The sequence below is a fragment of the Macrobrachium rosenbergii genome, chromosome 22 (assembly GCF_040412425.1).
Source record: "Macrobrachium rosenbergii isolate ZJJX-2024 chromosome 22, ASM4041242v1, whole genome shotgun sequence".
Taxonomy (NCBI): Eukaryota; Metazoa; Arthropoda; class Malacostraca; order Decapoda; family Palaemonidae; genus Macrobrachium; species Macrobrachium rosenbergii.
Genome location: NC_089762.1, coordinates 28,066,400 through 28,090,890, shown reverse-complemented (window position 1 = coordinate 28,090,890; position 24,491 = coordinate 28,066,400). Strand labels below are relative to the sequence as shown.

Here is a 24,491-nt window from a genome sequence, read left to right as displayed (position 1 = left end):
TGTTAAAAGTAATGTTCTTTCGCTATTAATGCAGTAATCCACCTTTACAGTGTCAAGGATCTTGTGGTGAGAGGGGACGACAGAGGAGAAGTGTTAATTGTGTTAACTCCAGTGGACGAAAAGTCCATCGCTCACTGTGCTCAAAGGAAGTTAGACCACGCAGAAAACAAAAATGCCGAAATCATCAGTGTGGATTTACCTCCTGTGAGGAGGTGAGTTTCAGTTTTTTTAGTTGTTTGATCCTTTATTGTTACTGAAAAGCTATTTAAAAAAAACTGTGTTTAGTTAGATTTTGTCCCGTAGCATGTTAAAACACTTTTGCCAAGATTTCCTTTAGCGGTGGAAAACTGCAATACTATATTTCAATGCAGTACACATTTGCTATATTCTTCCGTAGAGAAACATAATAAATTCAGGTTTGTATCTATTGGCTACTTTTCCTATCCATTTTATCCCTAAACCTAAAATGATGGTATCGACCATCAACGAGGGTCCTGTTTAAGGATTTTGCCAAAGTACACCAGAACCAAAAAAATAACCTGCCATGTGATATCTCCCACCTGAACCGTGAGACATGACTAGGCCTTCATTTTTTTGTTATAAACAATATTAACCCTTCAGTTATGTCAGATGCTGGTAAGACCAGGCGTAAGCTATGGAAAGTACTAAATCTGTCCAGAAAGGAAGAAGAGCAGAATTTTACAGATTACTCCCACAGCTTCCTTAAAGGCTTGCTGATACTGCATCTGAAAAAGAAATCCTGTCCTTGGGCTCAGTCTCAATTTTAGTGTTTGTAAATATCTGCAATGCCAGGAGGGACATCACAAAGAACACAAGAGCAACACCAAGAAGAACGGCCGAAACACAAGAAGGAATATCACGAATAACAGAAGGAGCAACATCAGGAGGATTTGCAAGTAGTGAATGACATTTGTGTGACCATCCATTATTTCTGATAGAATAAGAGAACATTTTGTAAGAAATGGAATGTCATTGTTAAAGACTGTGATTCTCAATTTTTTTCACAGTGCAAATGTGCAAGGAGAAAGGGAGGAAGTCATGAATCTGTACCATCAGGTTATTTGTCAGAATCATAATTGTGAGGTTGCCAAGAGGAAGTTATTGTGTTTTAACCCCATCAACTGGTTGTGTGTACTATTTCCATTGCAAGTAAACATGTCCTGATTCATCAAAACCTCAGGCATCACTCGTTAATGGTAGTTTTTCCGATAAAACCTTGCAAATGAGCAATTGAAAAATTTTGAGCAGTCAAAAGTACTTTAATTCAACTATTGCTTTTCATGCTAGATCAGAGGGATTCATATGCATTTTGCTGAACCGGCATGGCAGGTTAAACAGTGAGAACAGTAGTACTGTATTGGCAATCAATATTGAAGTGACTGGTCAGCATCATGAAGTTCATTGCTGAGCATGGCCTGGCATTCATACATAACAACATTGCGATTAGATGCCATAGGAATGGAAGTTGTCTCAGGATTATTGAGCTCATTTCCAAATATGACAGATTGCCAGCACAACATATTGATGATTATTGCAGATTATGTAGTATTAGACACGAGCTATCTGTCTTCATATGCATGATGGGAAAGCAAGCCCTGAATAAAATTAACAAGTAAAAGAACAGTAAGGATTTTTCCATTTTACTTGATAACATGCCAGTGGGAGCCTTGTTGATCAACTCACACTTTTTTCTCATTCCATACAAGGCACAAGAGATCCTTGATGCCATGTTGCAGTATTTCCAAGCACACAAAATAGATCTCATCAACTGCTAAGGTCAGATCTACGTCAGTGGCCTATGGGCTGAAGTTCTGCAGAATGGGATACTTTTACGGCTATTCGTTGAACTTAGTTGGAAAAGATGCTGCCAGAGCTTTCTGGAGTAATTCAGTTTTTTTTATATACTGTATGTTAAGACTTTACATGACTTTTTTTCAGTTTTGCCAAATTGACATCAGTTGTTAAGAAGTCTGAAAAATGCTGGTATTTTTTAATCTTGAAGCACGTCACCATATCATGCTGGTTTTTTAGAGCTGATGCTACAAAAGCACTTGATACTGGGCATGCACAGGGCTGTATGTATACCTTACTTGTAAATAGTAGAAAAAAAATGAAATACCATGTATCAAAGTGTCTCTGCAAAAGGTGAGTTTGCTCATCATATTCTGCTTTGTGTGATGTACTGGAAAGTGAAACTGTTAAATGTGGAAGGTGAAACTACAGTATATTTACATTTAATACCATTTTTTATTTGACATTCATATGGCCCATGTTTCCACATTAGGGTAGAATATTCTTTTCAGGGAAATGAGATGGTGAGACCTTGTTTAGCATAGGATAGGTTAATTCTGAAATATGGAAAATCTAGGGGAAATGGGGAATCTTTAGTTTGTAATGTGTAATTCTTAGGCATTGAAGCATGAGATACAATAAACTATGTGAGAGGTGGAAACTAGTGTTAGCATATTTTTGTACTTAATAAATGTTTATTTGAGTACTTACTTGAGTAAGTATAAATGCACTGTAAGTTTAGATCATATCTTAATTTGGTACATTTATTAACCATGTGGTGTATTTCACTGGCTTTCATTGGTATTACAGTAAAAAGTAAATCGGCACCAATGCTCTTTCTTAGAGAGTCAAAAAGAAAACTAGAGTTGAATTGTTGATTGCAGTTTTTAACTGTCTATTACCAAAATTAAAATATTCCCTTGCCTATTTATTTCCTTTTCAGTTTGACATGATGCTTTTAATTGCATTAGTTTAATAGTCCATTATATTTATTTTTGGTTTGGTCATGCATGGTCAGCAGCGTGCAAGCTGTCTCACAGTACATGTATTATCTGTCCCTTGCACAGCAGCTGTGTCAGCTGTTTCACTCTGTAACCCTATGGTTCTTCAGTTGCTACCCAGTAATAGACAAGAGTTTGAGGAAAGGGAGTGGTGATGTCGAATTATCCAACCCACCATTCTGCAGCCTGGTGTCAGCCATCAATACAGCAACTCCATTTAACATTTTGCAGGGGATCACTGAAAATCCATCTCCCCACAGTCCCCATGTGGAGAACAGTTATTTTTAAGGTAGTCCTTGCCATTCCAGGGTAAATATGATGCAGTTTTGTAGCAAAATAAAATTTGGCTATGAAAACCTTGGATGGGTCTCCCTACCCATGTAGGGCCAGGCCCCCTACATACTAAGTCCAGCACTGCACACATAATGATGAGTGTATTTTCTATGAAATCTTTCTTGGTGCACTTCTTTCATAAGAGCACTACAGATTAATGTAAAGCACAAATTCCTGTTAGATCTATTACTGTATAATGCATTCTCATTTTTGTACATATTTGGTGCAGAATATTGACATAATGTTACGCATTATGTTTAACTTCATAAAATTTGATAAACGTAATTTTAACAGTATATTTTAAATCTACTGTGTTGCTGATGATGTACAGTATACATAATGTGTGCTGTGCAGTACATTTAACTAAGAGTTCTTTGCATTGTAATTTGATAAAGAACTGTTTGTGAGCTCTAGTGCCTAATGCATTTTTCATCCTGCCTCTAATATACATAATTTGACTACTCAGTGTATTATTATGTTATGATGCCAGAGAACTGCAAATCAATTCTGAACCTGGCAGAATACTGTAACCCAGGTTATTAATTATTTCAGCTTCGCCAGCCTCATCGAATGTATGTTGATGGCGAGTACTCAATCTTAGTAGGAGGCCGTAACATGAGTATCTTTTGTTATGGCATGAATTCTACATCCCCAAGGGAGTATTTAACTCTTCCTGCTGGAGAAGAAGGCAACTTTGCAGAATTCTACAACAAAATGTAAGTTTTGGAATCTAAGAATAATTCACTTTAACAGATGAGGTTCAAAATAAAAAATGTTCACAGTGAGTGTGTAAAACATACAGTGCAGTAATGATATTTCATAAAGTGAAATACTGTAGTAAAGATTTTTTAGATGTGAAATTTGCATAAAGATGAAATCATAATTTGTATTTTGACTTTAAAGATCTCCTTTGAACTTACAGCTTATTACAGCCCAACACATGCCCTCATGTAGGAGAAAGACTACCAGAGTGTGATTGTGAACTGGATCAGAGTGGCAGATCAGGGTACACAACATTCAGCAAAATAAGATTGAATGTTACAACCTTACTAGTAGATAGTAAGTTGATATGAGTTAGACATTTTACATTTTAAATTTACTAAATTATTATCCTGTAGTTGTCAGATGTACAAAATTGTACGTGCAAGTGTTTTAGTTAGCACGTAGTTGAAATGGCTAAGATATCCTCTAAAATTATTGATAAGTGCAATTCTTTTAAATTTTAATTTACTCTTACAAACCTGTTAATTAAAATCAGCCTTATTTTTTGCAAATGATTCCCAGTCACACAGCCTTGAAAGATTGTGAAAAGATAAAAATCCTACACTTCATACCCAGCTTATGCTCCACTTGCTGAGAATGTTAAGTGCTTTTCCTCCCCGTGGTGTTCAGAAATGGTTGTGCTGCTGGGCTTCTCAGGATTATCACTGCTATTTCCCACTATTATGATGTGGCATTCAGTTGTTTAAATTAACAAATTTATTAATTTACATTGCCTCATTTTGATGTGTTCTGCTTAATGTTAAGTGAGTTTATTGCTAAGTTAGTGATTTTTTTTTCATTTCAGTAGATGGTATGCAATTCACCCATGTGTTACTGTGAGAACTTGATTGTTTCAGTGTCTTTACTACCTGTTAATTTTACTGTGCCTTCAGTTCCAACAACTCAAGAATCTGGTACTTCATTTGTAATCACTGTCATTGGCCTTTGTTTCTACGAAATTCTGCTGCCAAGTGATCCTGCCCATGCTTTTCCTGGGAAGCTTCCACTGCCTAACAGTGTCCTGGAGCACTGTTGGAGGCATTTTTGTCTCCTGATCCTATTGGCTCAGGTTCCCAGCGGACTTATGTACACAAGCACTCATGATCACCCAAGTGCACCCCTGATTAGTTTCTCCATTCTTCATGTCATTCCAGTGAACAAGGCTTTCCCAAGTCTAAACTCTCTCATAATCTTTCAGGGTTTTCTTTCCTGCTACCAGTTCTCTCCTTACACTCCCAAGCACAAGTTGAACCAGCACCCAAATGTATCATCTTCATTTGTGTCTGAATAATACTTACTATTTGCTTTCCTTCCCTCTGGCTCATCCTCTATCACCTGCCTGTCCTACATGTATTGACTCTGCATGGTTTTTGTCTGTCTGTCCGCCCTTCTGGACTTTAATCCATATCCCATTCACCTGCTTCTCCTCGATCCTCAAAGAGAGCCAGATGTACTTCATCCAAGGATATTTTAGTTTTTGCTGTGGTTATCCACTCCATCCTTTAAACATGCCTTTTCCTGCTGTATTGACAGTCATCTTAGAGTCACGCCCCTCCAATCCAGTAAAGATGTAGGTCCTTGATGATGAACTCCAAGTCACTTAAGGGAACCATCAAGAAGATTCACTCGTAGGAGCTGGGGTTCTGCAGTCAGTTCTTCTACATTTCAAAGTCTTCAAGAGGCTGGAAACTAAGTATAGATCTCAGTCACCTCAACAGGTTTCTTAATCTAACTCCTGTTCAGATGGAGACCATGAAGTCTCTCTAGAGATCAGTTTGCAGAGGTGACTTCCTTGTTTCAACTGACGTGAGGGAAGTGTACTTCACATTCTGAATCACCAACTTTCCAGGAACTTTCTCACTTCACCTGGTTGAGTTACATGATCCAGTTTCATGCACTGTGCCTCAGTCTGTCTAGACTAGAAAGTTTCCACTCATTGTGGTAGAACTTACAGCTCCTCTTCAGGGGGGATATTCATGATACTAATGGGACTGAATGCTAATGAGGCTACAATTTACTTTGACATCAGTCATTGTATGCAAGGCAGTCTTAGGATAAGCCATGCTATTTCTTATGCGTTCATCAAGTTTGGTCATACAAGCCCTCCATCCTTTACTGGCCAAGCACCAGAGGACCATTTGTATTTCTGTCTTTTTAACAGGGCAAAGGATTTTAATTAAAATTTGGCTGGCGCAATGTTAATTTTATTTTATATAAAAAGAGGGGACTTTGGATGATTGTGTCCAGGAAGACCTATGCTAGGCAATTGCAGGTTTTTTAAATTCACTTTTAATATTTCAAATTGTTTAATATTTTATATCATAATTTACAAGATTGTGCTATTTCACAATCTGTAATTAATTAATGTAGTATAAAAAAAAGTATCTGTACCATCTAAACAGTATGCAGTAAATTAATGTATACAGTAAAATTAATGTAGCATAAAAAAAAGTACCTGCACCATCTAAAAATACACCTGATATTTTTTAGAAGGTTTAGGAATTTGAAGTTTGTAGTTTTCATCAGAGGAATTTGCCATGTATGTTTTGTATCTTGAGCATGTGATTAATAGACAAACAGTTATTGTGAAGTATCTTGGTCTGTTGCCTTACCAGAAGTAGATTTCCTTATGCCAAGGGTGTCTCGATGGCTACCTCTATGTATTTCATCATTCAAGACCCAAAGCAGTGACAATACATACTGTACAGTATTTAGTGGCATATAAGACCTCACCCCCTCCCTAACCCCAGATGAGAATATTAAGAAATAGGAAAAAAATCAGGTGTGTTTACATGTACACACTTAAAGTTGTAAAAAAAAAACCTCCTCTGTAATTTAAAAGCAAAGCCAGAAAGTACATTAGGTATAATAGGAACATTTTATAATGCCCCCTTCCATCTCCCCTGTTTCTGATGGATAATTCAGACAGTGTCAGTGAATTTATGAGGGCTTAAATATACTGTACAAACAAAATGAAACAAAAATTGTGGGTTAAATATAAGTAATTATTTTAAATTTTGTATAATAGAGTAGGACATTCCATAAATTTAGTAAAATAAAGTCACATACATGATTGTATTTTTGTTATTTAAAAAGGGAAAAGTGTAAGCCTATCCTGCATGTGTAAAATAAGAAATGCAATGTGTTAAGTAGACTACGCACTTCGTTTGCCCCCTTCCAGATACCTCAACTTCAAATATTAGACCACAGTGTATATTTGGAGCCGATTTTTGGAAAAGGGGTCTTATATGCTATCAAACACATTTCTTTCCATCATGACAGGAACCAGTAGAATTTAATCTCTATTCCTCAATATCAGTGATACTTAAAGTGTTCAAAAGAGTATTTCAGAGGAACCATTTAGCCAGGTATTTGGCAGTTGCTTGGTTGATTAAACTACTTGAGAAGAAACAATTTTGAGCCTCAATAACAATAACAAAATGTTGCGCCACAGAACAAAAAAGGCCCCAAGCATCTTGTTTCCTCTGATGACTTTTTTAATTATTCCTTTTATATGTGTTCTGTATCATTCTAGATGCATCCTATTCAAATTTTTTAGGCTTTAGTATGTATTAGAATGATGTACCCTAATGCTTTTCTTCTGTGTAAGGTGCTGGTGCTGTTACTGCAAAGTGGCTCTGACCTTTGCCTCGGACAAAGAAGACTGGATCATAACTTAGGAGAAAGTTATAGAATTTCCTCTCAGAGGATAGAAATTTACAGGAAATATGTAAAACCAACACTAAGAGAATTTCACATACTGGTTCCATAGATTGGTAGTAAAGTGATAGAATCAGAGACCAAACCAAGCATTCTGTGATACCTGATCTCCCTAAAATTGATTAACATTGCAGTGGCTTGGCAAATTTTATAAGGGTAAATTTCCTTCTCTCAAGTTGACAAAACAGTGGGCAAATCTGTACTGTATTTATAAAAAAGACAGCTGTCACTTCACAGTGGAAAGAGGGAGAGGATATAAAGATGTGAGGGTCATGTCGTATACAACAAATTGTCTTTGATTCAGTTAATGAAGAAGCAAATTAAATGTATATTAACCTGATATGAGAGCAGTTTTCTGAACATGATAAAAAAGATAAAAACAATTGATTGCGTCAAAATAAAGTATAATTTAGAAAATAAATATATTGGTACTTGACTCCCAAGACAAGTTACTTATAGGCAATGCTTATGTTTAAAAAACAGGTTTTGACACAGGAAAAATTAAGTTTTCAAAATAAAACTAACATTGTAATACTTACCTGAACACCTGAATTAGCCCTGGTCACTGACCAGTCTGAATTATATCCCCATAAAATATACCCACAAAGTGGGTAATTAACTGTCAGTGTTACCAACGCTACAGGTAAAAATCTGTCAACTGAGTTACCTGAAGGTACTGTGGACAACGCTGCTGCAAGTACCGGCTGTCTGGAGAAGTTGAGTGTGCAGGACCTTTAAGTTCTCTACTGCTCACTGATGCAGATGACTATGCAGAAGAATTTGAAGATATTTCAACATAACCATCAGGATCTGCCTAACCTTAAAGACCTAAAAAGAAAACAATACGCTCAATATGAACCCTGACCAACTGAGGATCTCAAGTTCATTTAGACTACCACTAACTACCTAAACTCCTAATACCCTAACAGTACAAGTCAACTATAATATTGAGTTGGCTGCAACAAAAGGACCCAGTGAGCAACCCTTCTCCAAAGAAAACTGAATATCCTTAAGGTAAAACATCGTGAAAACCAACACCAACTTCCAAGTAGCTGCCTCCAAGATTGCCGACACCGAAAAATTCCTTAAGAAAGCCGAAGAAGTAGCCATCCCCCCTAATACTATGCACCCTTGGATGTGAAGAAGAACCCGAAGGTTCCAAAAGCGATGAAGAACCCTCCGACACTTGACTAATAACCTCTTGCAAGAAGAAAGTAATTGCATTTTTGGAAATGGGACGAGATGGATATACTTCTGAGAAACAAATACTGTAAGGTTCTCGGATGAGGCAAAAGTTTCTCAGTACGTGACAAATAAGCTTTGAGAACTCTAACCAGACACAGCAGCATTTCGGATGTGTCACCTCCTACAAAATCATCCAACGATGAAACTTTAAACGATCTAGGAAGAGGATTCATCTCAGATTCAGACTTCGCAATGAATTCTAGCAAGTAAGAAAGAAAAATATCCTGTTCCGAAACGGATACCATTCTAGCCACTGCCTGAATCTCATCAACTCTTCTTGCTGTAGCCAGAGCAACTAAAAATAACACCTTCTTAGTTAATTCTCTTAAGGATAACGATCCCAAAGGTTCGAAAGATGAAGAGCTCAACAGCCTCAAAACCGCCGCTAAATCCCACAAAGGGGCCTGAAGCGGAAGAACTGGATGTTCTAACCTAAAAGATCTTAATAGATCATGCAAAATTCTACTAGTCGAAAGTTCAGGCAAGTGAAACCTGAACGTGCCACTGAGCATTGACCTATGTCCAGCAATCTTAGTAGAAGACAAGTTCTTTCCCTTCCTTAAAAACAAGATGAAATCTGCCACTTTCGCAACCGATGGATGAGAAATGCTATGCCCCTCTTTCTGACACCAACTACGGTGCACAGCCCACCTAGTCTGGTGTAGTTTCCTAGTTGATCTTCTCAGAGAGAAAGACAGTTGGCAAGCCACTGCTTTAGAGAGTCCTGAATGATGGGCTGCTTGCTGGACAGTCTCCAGGCAGCTAGCTTCAGCACGCGGAGGTTCCAATGGAAGTAATGGAAATGAGGCTGTCTGAGAAGATCTTTCCTCTCGGGAAGGGATACTGGAACGTCCATCAACATGTCCAGAAGGTCTGGAAACCAAGGTCTTTGGGACCAGAAGGGGCTTATCAAAGTCATCTGAGTGTTAGTACTGTTCCTGAGTTTGTTGAGTACCTGTTGAATCAACCCGAAAGGAGGGAATGCATACGCTTGAAGATTGCCCCAGGAGTGCAGCATTGCATCTCTCCCACACGACATGGGATCCACTACTGGGGAGAAGTAGACCAGAAGATGGAAATTCAATCTTATGGCTAAGAGATCCACTGTCGCTGGCCACCTCCTCAACAGGTGTTGTACTTCTTCCTGAACCAGAGTCCATTCACCTCCGTGAACTTCCTGCAAATGACTCAATGCTTCTGCAAGAACACTGAGATTCCCCAATACGAATTGAGGGATCAGAGAAACCCTGCGGTCCTCGCACCAACGAAGAATTCTCTGTGCTACGTTGTTCAAAACTTGTGATCTTGTTCCTCCCTCTTTCTTCTGATTCGACTCCGCCATAACGTTGTCGCAAAAGAGAGCTACTATCTTGTTGTTTACTTGCTCCGAAAAACAACTTAGAGCCTCTTCTACTGCTCTCAACTCCCAGAAATTTATGGACTCCTCCTGATCCAGATCCCTCCAAAGGCCTCTGGTCTGAGATTCCTCCAGGGTTGCACCCCAACCCCGATCTGAGGCATCTGTGTACAGATGAACGTCTGGAAGAGGTGAGTCCAATCTTACACTGATGGTCAGATGATGTTCTTCTGACCACCACCGAAGATCCTTCAGGCAAGAATCATCGCAGATCACAGCTGCATTCTCTTCCCGAAAGTCCCAGGAATTCCTGAGACACACCTGCAGAGAATGCATCCGGAGACAAGACCCTGGAACTAGAAATGAGAGGGATGACATTCGGCCCAACAAGCTCTTCCACAAGCTCACTGGTTGAGCCCTGTCCGACCGGAATACCTACAGTTGATCTAGAACTGCAAGAATCTGTTCCTCTGTCGGGAAAGCCTTCAAAAGACGTGTCAATATCTCCATCCCCAAATAAACCTTTACTTGAGCTGGAATTAGAGAGCGTTTGTCCAAATTGACCTGCATTCCTAAGGTCTGACATAGGTTCAGTAAGAAACCCCTTACCTGTAACACTTCGTCCACAGACGAAGCCTGAACCAAACAATCTTCGAGGTATCTCCTCATTCGGAATCCCCGACGATGCATCAGGTCCAAAATAGGAGACATTGCCCTCGTGAAAACCTGAGGTGCTGTGGTCAGACCGAAGCAGAGGACTTTGGACTGGAACACTCCAGTTGGACCCAAGAAATGACGGAACCTCAGAGATTCCTGATGAATCGGAACCTGGAGATACGCATCCTTGAGGTCCACTGAAATCATCCAATCATCTCTCTGAACTGACCGCAGCACCAACTACAAAGTTCCCATGTGAAACTTCATAGAAACTACCAGCTGGTTCAGACCCGAAAGATCTATAATGGATCTCAAAGACCTTCCCGCTTTGGGAGCCACGAAGATCCGGCTGTAAAACCCCGGAGAAGGGCTCTATTGCTCCCTTCTCCAAAAGGGCTCGGATCTCCGCCACTAGGGCTATCCCTCTGATGGAGGTTGGGGAGTAATTGGGAAGGCAAATCAGGGAGCTGGACAGAGGAAGACGAGAATGAAATGGGACTCTGTACCCCTCCCTTAACACCTCCACTACCAAAGTCTCTGCACCCCACTCCTTCCAGATGTTCCAAAAAGGAGCAAGACAACCTCCCACAGGTACAGGCGAAGGGAATATCTCCTACTTCCAAAAACCCTTTTTGTAAGAAGGTTTTGAAACCGAGGCAGAAGTCGAACCCTTGGAAGCAAAATGGACCTTCTTTGGCAATCTTATGGGGGACTTAGAACTAGACTGCTTAGTTGGAGATGACATCCTGGAACCTTTAGGTGATCTTGAACCCTGCACTGCCACAAGGATCATAGCCTGCTGTGACTCTACTGCTGATGAAGACGACACAAAATTGACCATGGAAGAGATATCTTCCTCTCTAAAAAGACTGTTGCAGAGCACAAAAGGAGCCCTCAACAGAACCCTCTTGTGTATGTCTGGATAAGGAGGCAGATGATTTAAAAAGAAATCCCTCCTCTTCTTGCCAAAGAACGTTGTACAGCCAGCCGAAATGTTAGCCTGGTATGCCAGCCCCATCGAAACCGAAGTGATGAGGGTGTCAAACAGTACAGGATCGGAGGGAGTATACCCATCTTGTTTGAGAAACCCCATCAACCCAGACATCATCCACATAGAATGGGACAAGGCCTCAGACTGGCTACAAAAAGCGTCCTCCAAAATACAAGCCTCACGAGATATAACCGATACCAAACGATTTGACGAAGGAACCCGAGAGAGAAATGCCTCAACAGATTCATTGATTGGAACTCTGACCCTGGTTGAAGGGTTACCTGCTACCTTATAGAACCCCTTCCAATTAGGAAGCAAGGTTGAATCCTGTCTACCCGACCCGATAAGTGAAGCTAACCTAGAATCCACCTCCCTCAACGCCTGCTCGACTCGACCAAACCAGACCAGTTTACTTGATGTTTGGGAGACTACTGGTTTTGTTGCATACAGTGATTCAAACATTGCTTGGTTTGGTTGTGTGGATTCCTCAGGAGCCTTGGACTGCAGATAGAGAGAATGGATAAAGTCCACCATCCGCTAATACTCTTTTTCATTCGGTGGAGAAAGATCTATCTCTGGTACTGGATCCTCTTTTTCAAAAGAGCATTCTCTGTCAGAATGGTCTGACCGAACCGGAACAGGAAAAGAGACAGGCTGACCCGCTGCAAGAGCTGCACCCGAAAACTCGGAACTCGCTATGCCTGGATGCGCGAGACCAACACCTGACAAACTAGACCCCATCATACCAGAGCCAACCGTACCTGGTTGCGGAAACCCTGAACCAACTAAAGTCGATGTCAGAACTCCTGAGCCAGTCACCTTCGACTGCGCAAACCCCGCACCACCCAGTGACGATGATGTAACACCTGGGCCAACCACATGTGGGCGACAAGCACCCACTCCTGGGAGCGGAGAGGCCGCAACACCCCCAACCCTGGATGAACCAACACCACACCAGGATGGGTATCTGGAACTGAAGACACACGGATTAAGGGAGAGGGAGAAAGAACTCCCTCTCCCTGACAACCTGGAACCAAAGACGAACCACATTGACCACCCTAGAAGGAGGAACAGAAATAGTCACAGAAAAAGTTGAGAAAGAAGTAGAAGGAGGAGGGAAAAAGGAAGAAGCCACACTTGGAGTAAACACTGGAGCACCTACTGCTGACGTTGGACAGGTGGAGAACATACCAACTGGTCCCATACTCAAAGGTTTTTCTTAGAGAAGCTACGAGCTGAGGACCCAATGGGGGCTGAAGAAGAAAATTTACCAGCTACCCTAGTGAAAGGAGAGGCTGAGGACACCATCGATACTGATACATTCAGCGATGGCGCAGACAAAACGCCAACTGCCGTAAAATCCACAAGAACCGAGGTGAGCATTACAACTAAAACCCAGTAAAGGATGAAAATACTGAGTTGCAGGAGACTCTGCAACCAACTGTGAAGGATCTAGACCAGAAGTCTTAGAAACTACTGGACCCCGGACCCGTGTAAGATGCTAAAGAGAACAGCCCTGCCAAAGGTACACCTTCCCTCAACCCCGAAGAGAGAGAGGGAGTCGCTGAAGCTCTGAAATTAACAGGTTGAACCAAAGAAAATCCTTTGCTCTGCTGAGTTAATGGCAAAGAAACAGGATGAATGAAAGAAGACTCCGAAGAGACCCTGAAGAGTGACTCGATAAAGAAGATTGTGTAAGGACATTGGGAGAAGGCTTATAAGAAATTGGAGAAAAGGAAAACTCAGAAGCAGTAGACCGACTCTGTTCCCCCTTGATAATCTTGATAGACATCACTAGCAAACTCAGGAAAATTCTTCAAGACGTGATCGTGAATATTGGAAAACCCAAAATTGAAGCATTGCCTAACTAGTAATCTATAATCCTGTGACAAACCCAACAATTCTGCATTATATTGAGCCAAAATGAAACCCTGAATACCAGAATTACCACCACCGCAAGACGAACCAAACTTATCCCCTGAAGGAAAAGGAACCTTAGAAGAAGAAGGAGCACTCTCCAACACTTCAGAACCCAACAAACCTGAAACCACATCCGAACAAACAACCACAGATTTAGAAACCTTCTGTTGCAAAGAACTCGAAGCGGGAAATAAAACCAAAGATGGACCCAAGGACGAAGTCGTTACACTAGACACTCCAACCGAAACCGAACCCAAAGGAGCCTGCACCTTCCATTTCTCTTCCTGCACACTTCCTAACCTATTATCCCTACTCATCTGTGTCTTACCTAACTCTACATCAACCGCCGAACTTACACCTTGAAAGGGAAGGGGAGAATCTGCTGCCAACACTGCCTGCTCCGCGCCGGGGGTGCCGGCAGAACCTACCTTCAAGGTTTGCGGTTCTCCATGACCCCCGGCACCCGTTAGGGCTGGTTCTGGAACAGGCAGGGGGGCTGAAAAAGAATGATTAGATTCAACTATGCTACTACTGTACTACCACTGTCTCTATTTTCAGTTAGCTTACTCATCAGACTAGAAAATAGGCTAGACATACTAGATGATAATCTGTCCTCTAACTTCTTGAATAACTCTGACTCTAAAGCCTCCTTATCTTCTGATTGTAACCCTACAGCGGGTCCTGACCTGCGTTTACTCTTCGAGGCTAAAGACTTCCTGTGTATTATATACTGTAATCCTCCATTTGATCCACTGACCAAGAGCTACATTCGTCACATCTCTGAGTGAGATTACACTGAACCATCCTACATAAAACACAAACAGAATGTCGATTGTGTTTCAGGGTACTCATCCTATGCTTGCAGAACTGATGAGCTGCAGAATCTCCGGCAGTAGGAGGCTCGGTCGTCGAAGCTGTAGATGCAGTGGAAGCCGCGGCGCTAGCAGATGGCGACGTCTTTTTGTCTGATTTATCCATCTCGAGTCCAAAATACCAATCCAAAGTCAAAGTTGGGAGAGAAGTTCCAAAACCAGTCAAAAGCGTAACTCCAGGAGAAAAGGGCATTGCAAACAGTCCAAAATTGTAATCCGATATCCAAATTCTTTAAATGGGGGCCGGGCTAAATGACCAAAAGTTCGCGTGATGTGGGACACACCCACACAGCACAGCGAACTAATAACAATTGGGGTTGTCGACCTCCGTCAGCAGGTATTTGCAGCAGCGTTGTCAACGGTACCTTCAGGTAATTCATTTGACAATTTTTACCTGTAGCGTTGGTAACGCTGACAGTTAATTACCCACTTTTTGGGTAAATTTTCTGGGGATATAGTTCGGGCTGGTCAGTGATCAGGGCTAATTCAGATGTTCAGGGAGTGTATTGCAATACCTATTTTTGGTAGCAACTGTGAGTCCTCAAAGGAGTTGCACTCTCATAGTCCCCCAGGGCACCATAAGACAGACCAACCAATTACAAAGAATTCTCTTATAATTGGTCTCAACCTGAACAGTGCTTGTTGGCACAGTGATAGAATATAAAGGACTCAGGACAGGCAGGCTCTATCTCCTGTCCTACAATATTGAATGGAGCTTGGTCTCTTCTTCAGTAGGAATTCAAAAACCATTGAAAGAGACCGTTACCCTGCCTAATAATATAGGTACATAGCAATGAAAGCCAAATAGAAGCAACCATATTAATGAAAGCCATAGAAGCAGCCATATTAATGAAAGCCATAGAAGCAACCATATTAATGAAAGCCACTGAAGCAACCTTTCTCCAGTTTAATGGAAAATATAGTATACTGTACAACAGCAGTTTTACAGAACCATTAAAATATTTTATTTTATCATCATGTGAAACACAGTATAGGATCAGTAAGAAGAGAAATAGGTGGTTATTCATTGCCAGAATCATTTCACTTGACTAAATTATTGGTTTCTTATTCACAAATGCTTTCAAGTTGAAAAAGCAACTTCTGAAAGGTTTTTACTTTAGCATATTTTAATACACCCAAGTTTCTTCCTTATCTGAATGCTTTCTGTGCATTGAACATTATTGTATTAGGTTTTCTGTTGATATAAATGGATACAGTATACAGTATGCAAGTATTCAAGCAAATAGACAAGACTTATAAGTAACTTATAACAACATAACACAGGTAATTACTTATTCAGCTTATCTATATTCCCATAATGTTTCCACTTTTGAAAAGCTGATCTGTTGCTTCCTTTTGAGTTAGACTGCGCCTTCTGAGATTGCATGTTAAGTAATCCTTTACATATAAAATTAAGACTACAGTAAACCCCCATATTCACAGGCGGTACCCCCTGCGAATAGCTAAAGTCTGTGAATACTTAAAACCCCTCTAAAAACACTTAGAACTGCCTATTTTGATAGTTTAAACACAAGAAAAACCCTCTAAAAATGCTTATACCTGAGTATTTTAATAGTTATATCACAAAAAGTGCATTTAGTCATGAAAATTATATGAAAATACAGTAGTCAGGGATATTTCTCAGTGAAAAATACCGCGAATGGGCGAATTTTCCGTGAATAATTGGTAGATACGTTCCACAGAGAAATCCGTGAATACGTGGGTCCGCGAATCGTGATAACATGAATATGGGATGTTTATTGTAGTGTAATTTGTATGCAGACTATTATTTGGAGGTGGACAGTACAGTACAAACATTTACTTAGTATATTGATTGTGAAGTGTGCTGGACATTATTAGAATCCTTTTATAAGTCGTTATTTTAGTCATAATATGAAATTAATAAATTCTCAAAATTAATCCTCAAATTGTAAGTTGAAGAATATACATTATGTCCATTATCTGCAATGAAATTATACATCTTTATCTCAAAGATTTTAATTTTCAGCAATTGATTTCACTTTTGCAAGAGCATTGGAAGGTGCTCTTATTCCATATGGTGAGGCTGGTGACTGTTTTAGTATGGCAGAGTGCCCACAGGGTGCGTTTTCCATCAATCTTGCCGGAACTCCATTAGCTGTATCACCTAGAACAAATTGGTTAAGAAAAGGCAGTAATGCAGTGCACTGGATTAATAGACTGGATGTAAGTACAGTATTGCCTTATTTAAGGATTTTTTATTAACATTCAACATATCTTTCATTACTTGTTAAAAGTATTGTTAATGGAACAAATTTTTGGTTGATATCTTGAGGGTTGTAATGCATAAAATTCTGCCAGTTCTTAGTTTTATGGTATGCAAACATTATTTTTTTAACAGGACAACCAAAGGATCTTAGGTCGTTGCGGTGGTTATTGTGGAACATGTGCTCCTGACCCTTCATCTGGGCTTAAGCTACATCTACGAGATGGCTGAAAGGATGTGTAGAAAGAACCAAATGATAAGCTTACCTTTAAGGAGTGTAGCCGAAAGCCGTGATACCGAAGTGATTCCCCTTCTGGATTTTATGAAAAACTCCAGAACATGCTTCAGTATGGAAGAAGAGATATCTGCTGGTACAAAGGTGGACATGCCAGTCATAAGTAGTGGATCCATCCAAAAAATATTAATAGATGATGGACCTGCCCCTTTAATTCCCTAGTTTCATAACTTTCTCTCTAATCATGAAGCATCACTCTACCTCGTGTCTGCCCATCATCACCTCCATTGCATTTCCTGCAAATATCAGTACTTCTCTCTTTGTTTTTTTTATTTTTACAGAAATATCTGTCCCCCTCAAATTGGGACCACCTTGATGTGGTGAGGGGGCTCTCGAACCTAGGGATCTATTTTTTTTTTTTTTCCTAAGTTTGATCCCAAGTGTCCCACATATATAATAATACACTTTAGGAATAATTTTGTGGATTTTTCCACTTTTGTCAAAATTACCAAAATTAATAAATAGGAAAACATATCATAGCATGGAGTGAAGTTGAATCAATCTGAAGCTAAATAGTGGGAGCTGTGGTAGAACCATCATCTACCTGATAATGTTCGGACCTGTTTTTTCAGGCGGAACTATTCTGTGGAGCTGGACCACGGATTCCAGGGGCCCCTGCTTCTAGGAATAGGACTCTCAGCTTTCTGTCCGGTTAGCCTATATTGTGATTAGGATGGGGATGACTGTATTATATTACAATACACTCAGTCCTAGCAAGCGGGTTTTGCTTACACTTGGGCCATACTAATCATGATGTGCCATCCCCCTTTTGGGGTAGGGTAGGGACGCGGACATTTAGGAGTTGGTTCCCACTTGTGCCAGTAGTGGAACAATCAACTTCATAAAAAGCCAATGATATCTTTTCAAGATTTTTTTTTTTTTTTTATCCTTTATGCAAAGTAGTCATGAAGATTAAATTTAGTACCCCTGGACCCCATGATGGTAAAATTCTGGCACAGTCGATGACTAATGGAACGTCACTCCCGAATCTCCTTAGCATAGATATAAACGCAACAATGGAACATTCTGTTCCAAGTAAAATATCAATTCTTAAAGACTCAGAGAGTTTAGAAAGTCAAAAAGAAACAAAAACAAATTGGTAAACTCCAGTATTGTAACACTGGAACCATACATAAAGGACAATAACTCTAAAATAGAGACAAATAATCCCCCTAAAACCCCATCAACACAAGACAGCTCACCACCGATGAATGTGAAAAAATTAAAAAGAAATAACTATCAACTCAATCCAACGCTAGTTCATTTTGAACATATTTTTGGACCAGACAATTGGTCCAGATTTTTAATATTAAAAGCAGATCTCACCAGCCATTTTAGATAACAAATTATTAAATATACACCCCACACAAGATATGGAATGTAGACATCAAAAACAATGAATGGCTAATACAAACAACAACCAAAGCCCAATCAACAACCTTTCTACAAATAACCAACATAAATGAAATAAAAGTAACAGTAACCAGCCATGAAACACTAAACTGTACACAAGGAACAGTAATGCTCCCAGACAATGATGAAAAAGAGCTACCATCAAAACAAATCTTACTTGACTCCCTTCAATTAAGATACAACAACATACATGACTTGGAATTATATACTGTCCCAAGTAGAAAGCATGCAAATAAACATATTAAAATAGTCAAAATAAAATTTACAAACCAGGAACTACCACAAAAAATAAAAATTCTAGGACTAAATAGAGAAGTTCGCCCCTTCGTCCCTAAACCTCTCCAATGTTCTAACTGTCTAAAATATGGCCATTCAACCAAAAGATGTAGAAATAACGCTATATGTGCTGTATGTTCTGAAGACCACACAGCAAATTGGAAATGCAAAACCTTCAAATGTGTAAATTGCAAATTAAATCATCATGCAAAATCTAAAGACTATATTTTATTAATATTATACAGAATTACAAATGTTAATGGACCAAACTGGTATGCCCGTTAACGAAGCCAAACTCGAACTGAAGGTGAGAGGAATCAATGATCCAGTAAAACGCCATTCATATTCAAATGCTGTAACAACTCATAATATACATAAAGAATCTCAACACAGAATAGCTGAGACACACCTCTCCCCCTCCTCTACTACTCATAAAAGCCCAAGAGTACAGTTGCAACAGTTAATCGTTCAGAAACGAATTCCAGTGATATGGAAAAATCAACAGAGGTTAATAATCCAGATCTGGAAACTCATAATGCACTAACATCATCCACAGAAAACTTAATTGACAAAAATAACCATAATAAAAAAAGGAAAGTAATTGACAGAACTCCCCCTAAGGGTAAAAAGCCTAACATTCCATTCACAGATCGATCTAGCAAAACCCCAGTCTCACCCATTAATCAGAAACAGATTACATTAACTGCATCACAAGTGGAAATCCATAGTGTTCCACAATCCAAGACAAATATAAATAACGATTCCCCAAATATGGATAAATCAACTAACTCTTCTGCACTCTCATAATCAAAATCAATGCAGAAACCTTCAATTAAACATCCCACTGAGAAATCAAAAACCCATAAAATTAATCAAATCACAACCACATCAAATCAACCCTCAACAAGACCAAAGAATAAAAATAATAATAAACCTAAAAATTCAAATCAAAATTTTATACCAGCACATCGGAGATCCAATACACCTATACCAGAAATTCCTAACAAAAATATTTCAACATCCAGTAATGGAAACATAATTGGGACCCAGAGATTAGAACCATTCCTTCAACACTCAGAACATGATTTATCTTGCGGATGTCAAGAGTGTTTCATCATAACGTACAATCGTTTACCTAACAAAAATGAAAATATAACCCGAAATTTCATAAATAACTTTACTAGGTTCCGAAAATGCCCTTTAACATTCCATCAAGATGGCGAACTATGCTCAGAATCCTTAAAACTAAAGAAAAACATGATCAAAACTCAACTAGATTTGCTAATAAGGAAATATGAAGAACTGATCAATGCATAAAATATTCAACATTCAAACCTAGCTACAAAGAAACCACAAAGCAACACAAACTCCCTTAAAATGTTACGAGATATAGCCAAATCATCAATTAACTTACAAACTCTAACGCCAATCCCACCAAACAATGACCAATAAAATAATTCAGTGGAACATGAATGGATTTTCTACTCGGATTCAGCTAGGTGAAATCCAGAGAATACTAAAGGAACATAAACCTGTTTGCATATGTCTACAGCATATTGGTACAACTCCTAAGAACTTTAGAAACTATAAATTAGCTTGCCACTCACCAATAGTGTATGACAAGCTAGGAACAGCTATATATGTTCATAACGATTCAACTTATGAACCTTTAAATATTACATCACTGTCATATCAGATAACTGCAATCAGATTGCATATGCCAGACAATCAAATTATCTCTATACTTAATCTATATAATCAGCCAAATTTTAACTCAAACTTTAGTGATTTACCACAAATACTAAATAATGCAAATGGCCCCCTACTAATAGTAGGCGACTTTAATGCCCATAATCCATTGTGGGACAGCGCACATTATAGTAACTTGGCTGGCACAAACATTGAGAATTGCATAAATGTTCAGGATTTACATTGCCTGAATGAAAGTGGTTCACCAACTTACTTCTCAAAAACTCATTTAACCTTCTCCTCAATAGATATTTCATTATGCTCACTAGAATTAATTGAAAAACTGGAATGGAATGTCCTAGACGACTCATATACTAGTGATCACTTTCCAATTGTTTTGAATTATTTGAACAACCAAAAACAATCATTTCCCATAGAATATAACTTAATGAAAGCTGACTGGGATAAATATAATTTACAAACTAGAAATATCCCTCCCTTCCCATTAAATCAAAACAATAATGTCACAAATGATTTCTCTTCCAGTTTTGTAATCAGTGCTGCAGATAAATGCATCCCCAAAACTTCTTCAACCCCTAATATATCCCCCGTTCCATGGTGGTCTAACAATTTATCTCTCTTAAATCAAACCAAACACACTCTGGCACATAATTTGAGTAGACTAAAGTCTAGATTAAACACCCTTAATTAAGGCCCTTGTAATATAAACAAACTAAACAAGATAATAGTTATAAGTATAACTATTGATCACATTAAACCACTTTACAATAAATATAATGCAAAATTTTGAAAAACAATAATGTCCGAAAAAAGCTCAGTTGTGGAAAAATTATATTTCGGAGTTGTCACCAAATACTTCAGTTAAGGAAATATGGCATGAAATCCGTAAAATCAATGGTAAACATGTAAGACCACCTAGAAGATCAATACTATACTGTATACTGTAATGGCAAACTAAATCATAACCTACAAGATATTTCAAATACAGTATATTAGCCAAACATATAGAAGATATTAGTGCTTATTCTAATTTAGATGAACACTTCAAAAGAATTAGAACACAAAAAATAAATCATACACTTGATTTTGAAACTGATGAGGACCTAAGGTCACGGGAAAAGGCACCGTAGAAAACGGGAGGTTCACTAGAGAAAACCCGTGGAGTGGGGACTTTACAGCCGTAAGTGATTCAAGTCACCATATAACTTCCCCCTTTCTTTTATTGTTCATTCTTTAATTGTTCTTTTCTCTTTTCATCTCAAAATTTTACCTTCTTTGAGCTGTTTTTCCTCTTCAATTTTCATTGTTACAATTTTGTGTATGTTTTTTCTTGCAAGCCTCTGTATGATAGCTTAACTTTTGTGCTGTGTTTTGATTGGGCAGCCTAGATGTGAAGTTTACCCCTATCCTTCCACCACTCCATTCCTCAACAAAGCCTTACTTAGAAAAGGATCATGGCCAAAGGCTCCCGTCAGGTCATGACTGGTATTCTACATCGCTTTCCATTTAAAGACTACAAGTCCATTTTTGTCCCCAGGCAATAAAGCAACTCTCTTAGACTGGAACCTCTTCAGTGAAGTCTCCTCTGCTGCTGTTAGTCCAGATGATATTAGCTCCAAGATTTATCTGGGAACACCATTCTGTAATAACTTCTGATTTACGAATGCACAGGCTTTAAAAAATAGGTCAGGCAAACTTTTCTGCTAATTACTTGACAATAGTGACATCCCACTGTGGAGGAGCCTAGTCTTGTTCAAGGTGAAATACAGTATGTATACTGCTGGAATTGAAGATAACAATGGCTACAAATTTGAGTGGCTGGATATGGCTCAGGGTTCAAAGTGTCTCTGCTCTTGACTTAAGTGTATCAAGTGTCATGGAACTCTCCAGTCAGACTGACCAAAATAGGACAGGACTGCTTTCCCAATCACTCCCTGATGATTCCAAGGTTTTCTGACGCAGTTACCTTTGCAACATCTTGCTCATTAGAACTGTTCACAAACTTTCAAATAACTTTCTGAGATTCCTATTCAAGTCTTATCTCACCAATGACATGGCCTCGATCATGGAACATTTGATTTAAAAGAGGACTAGGAGTGATTTGAAACATTTATCTCCATCCTAGAAGCAAAATTTTTATTATTCATGTCAGATGAAGCAATTATGGTCTTTCTTTTGCTCTTTATTGATGAACCCACCATCTAGATGGTCCCCAAGCTGTTGCTAGTATTATTCTTATGCCATTACTCCCATTTTGTGCATCCTTATACTTTTAGCTCATGTTTGGATGTGTTATTAGTTTCCTTTTACCTGTTGACCTGCTTTGAGGGTCCTTATTCATTCTTATATGAGATTGAGTTAGAAAGTTGGGAAATCTTAAAAAACTTAGTTACTGTATAATGAATGAGTGCCTGTCTGCCTTATAACAAAAGCCATGGTGAGCATCTCTTGCTCTTGGTTTATTTATTCCCATTTTTCATAACTCATATTCTTTTTGAGGCTTTCTAAGGTAATGTAATAAAGTACTGCCACTACATATTCCAGCACAATTTCATATCAGTTATTACCTTGACATGTTTTAAGTATGGATGCTTTTAATCTATTGATAATAAGTCATTACATATTACATTCTCATTCTGAGTCATTACATATTACATTGTCATTCTTATTTTAATATTTTGTTTTTCATAAAATACTTTTTATTTCTTAAACAGTTCTTCATTTCTTGACTCAATACATAATCATCATGAGCATCATCTTTACTCATCATGCTAGTCTTGTATTAATTCTAAATCCACTGCCATGTGACAGAGTTTTTCTGCCCATTTAGTAATTTATACAGTATTATTCTTTGAGAAGAGATGAAATGTGCTTATGCATCTCATTAGGGCTCATAAGCTTTGATATGGTATGCTACACAGTTATATGATGTCAAGATCATGAGCTCAGAATTATTATCATAACTAGTGATACTGTTCTTGGCTTCTCATTTCAGTAAGTTAGTTTTCTCCCACTGTATTACTAAAACTCTATATTTAAGAGGCAGGTCTGTCATCAACTAAATAAACAGGTCCTTTGAAAATTCCAAAAGGCTAAGCTAGAAATAAAGTGAATCTCTCCTTGTTTCAGCTTGGTTAGATATGACATAAAAAAAACAGGATGAAATGTATTTTTAACTAATCTTATAGTTTTTCCTAATGTGTACAATATTTAAATTACAGTATTCTTAATGAAGAATTCATCACTATTTACAGTATATTTTCTCCCCGCCAAAAGACAATTACTCATCAGGATCCTGAAAGTTCACCTGGGTACTAAGCCAGAAAAACAATTAGAAAAGAAACCAAATACTTCAACACTGCCATTAATATTTTACTTAAGCTAGAGTAAAATGTGTACGGGAAAAGGAAAATACGAAGTGCCATATTGAAGCTCTCTGGTATAACATTTATGTTGTGTGCTACATTGGCACCAATGTGCCTCAGTAGTTTCAAGTGTGCATTGCATTTAGGATAACTGGATGGCACAAGGACCCACAGCCCACCGAAAAATGTGTATTGATGATCTCAATCATAGAATTTAAGCAATGGGATTAAAAATATTTGTTTATATCCTGTTGCCTATCATTGTTTATGGTCCAGATTCCACCATTCTGTGCTATGCATGCAAGATACCTTATGAAGGATTTCAGATGGATTCAAGCATAAGTAGTGCACATAAGTAGTGCTACTTGTGTTATTTGTTAGTGATATTCCAAGACTGTCATGTTTTCTTACAGCAAATTTATTAATGGTGCAAGTGTATGTGATGTGGCTGCAAATAGCATTGTAGAATTTTACTTTTTATTTTAATCCTACTGTTACCATGTAAATGCATACTGGA

At 38.6% G+C, this 24,491-nt stretch overlaps 1 protein-coding gene across 4 annotated transcripts in view; it reads left to right on the top strand.

Moving 5' to 3' along the window:
- AdamTS-A (ADAM metallopeptidase with thrombospondin type 1 motif A) overlaps nt 1-18,443 on the top strand; it is a 712,259-nt gene extending 693,816 nt beyond the window's left edge. For all 4 annotated transcript variants that reach the window (XM_067124504.1, XM_067124503.1, XM_067124502.1 and 1 more), the window contains 5 exons: nt 51-212; nt 3,699-3,862; nt 4,069-4,205; nt 16,679-16,875; nt 17,051-18,443. In XM_067124504.1, coding sequence (XP_066980605.1) covers nt 51-212; nt 3,699-3,862; nt 4,069-4,205; nt 16,679-16,875; nt 17,051-17,146 — 756 coding nt within the window. In that variant the 3' untranslated portion in view covers nt 17,147-18,443. The remainder of the gene's footprint in view (nt 1-50; nt 213-3,698; nt 3,863-4,068; nt 4,206-16,678; nt 16,876-17,050) is intronic.
- The last annotated feature ends 6,048 nt before the right edge of the window (nt 18,444-24,491 follow it).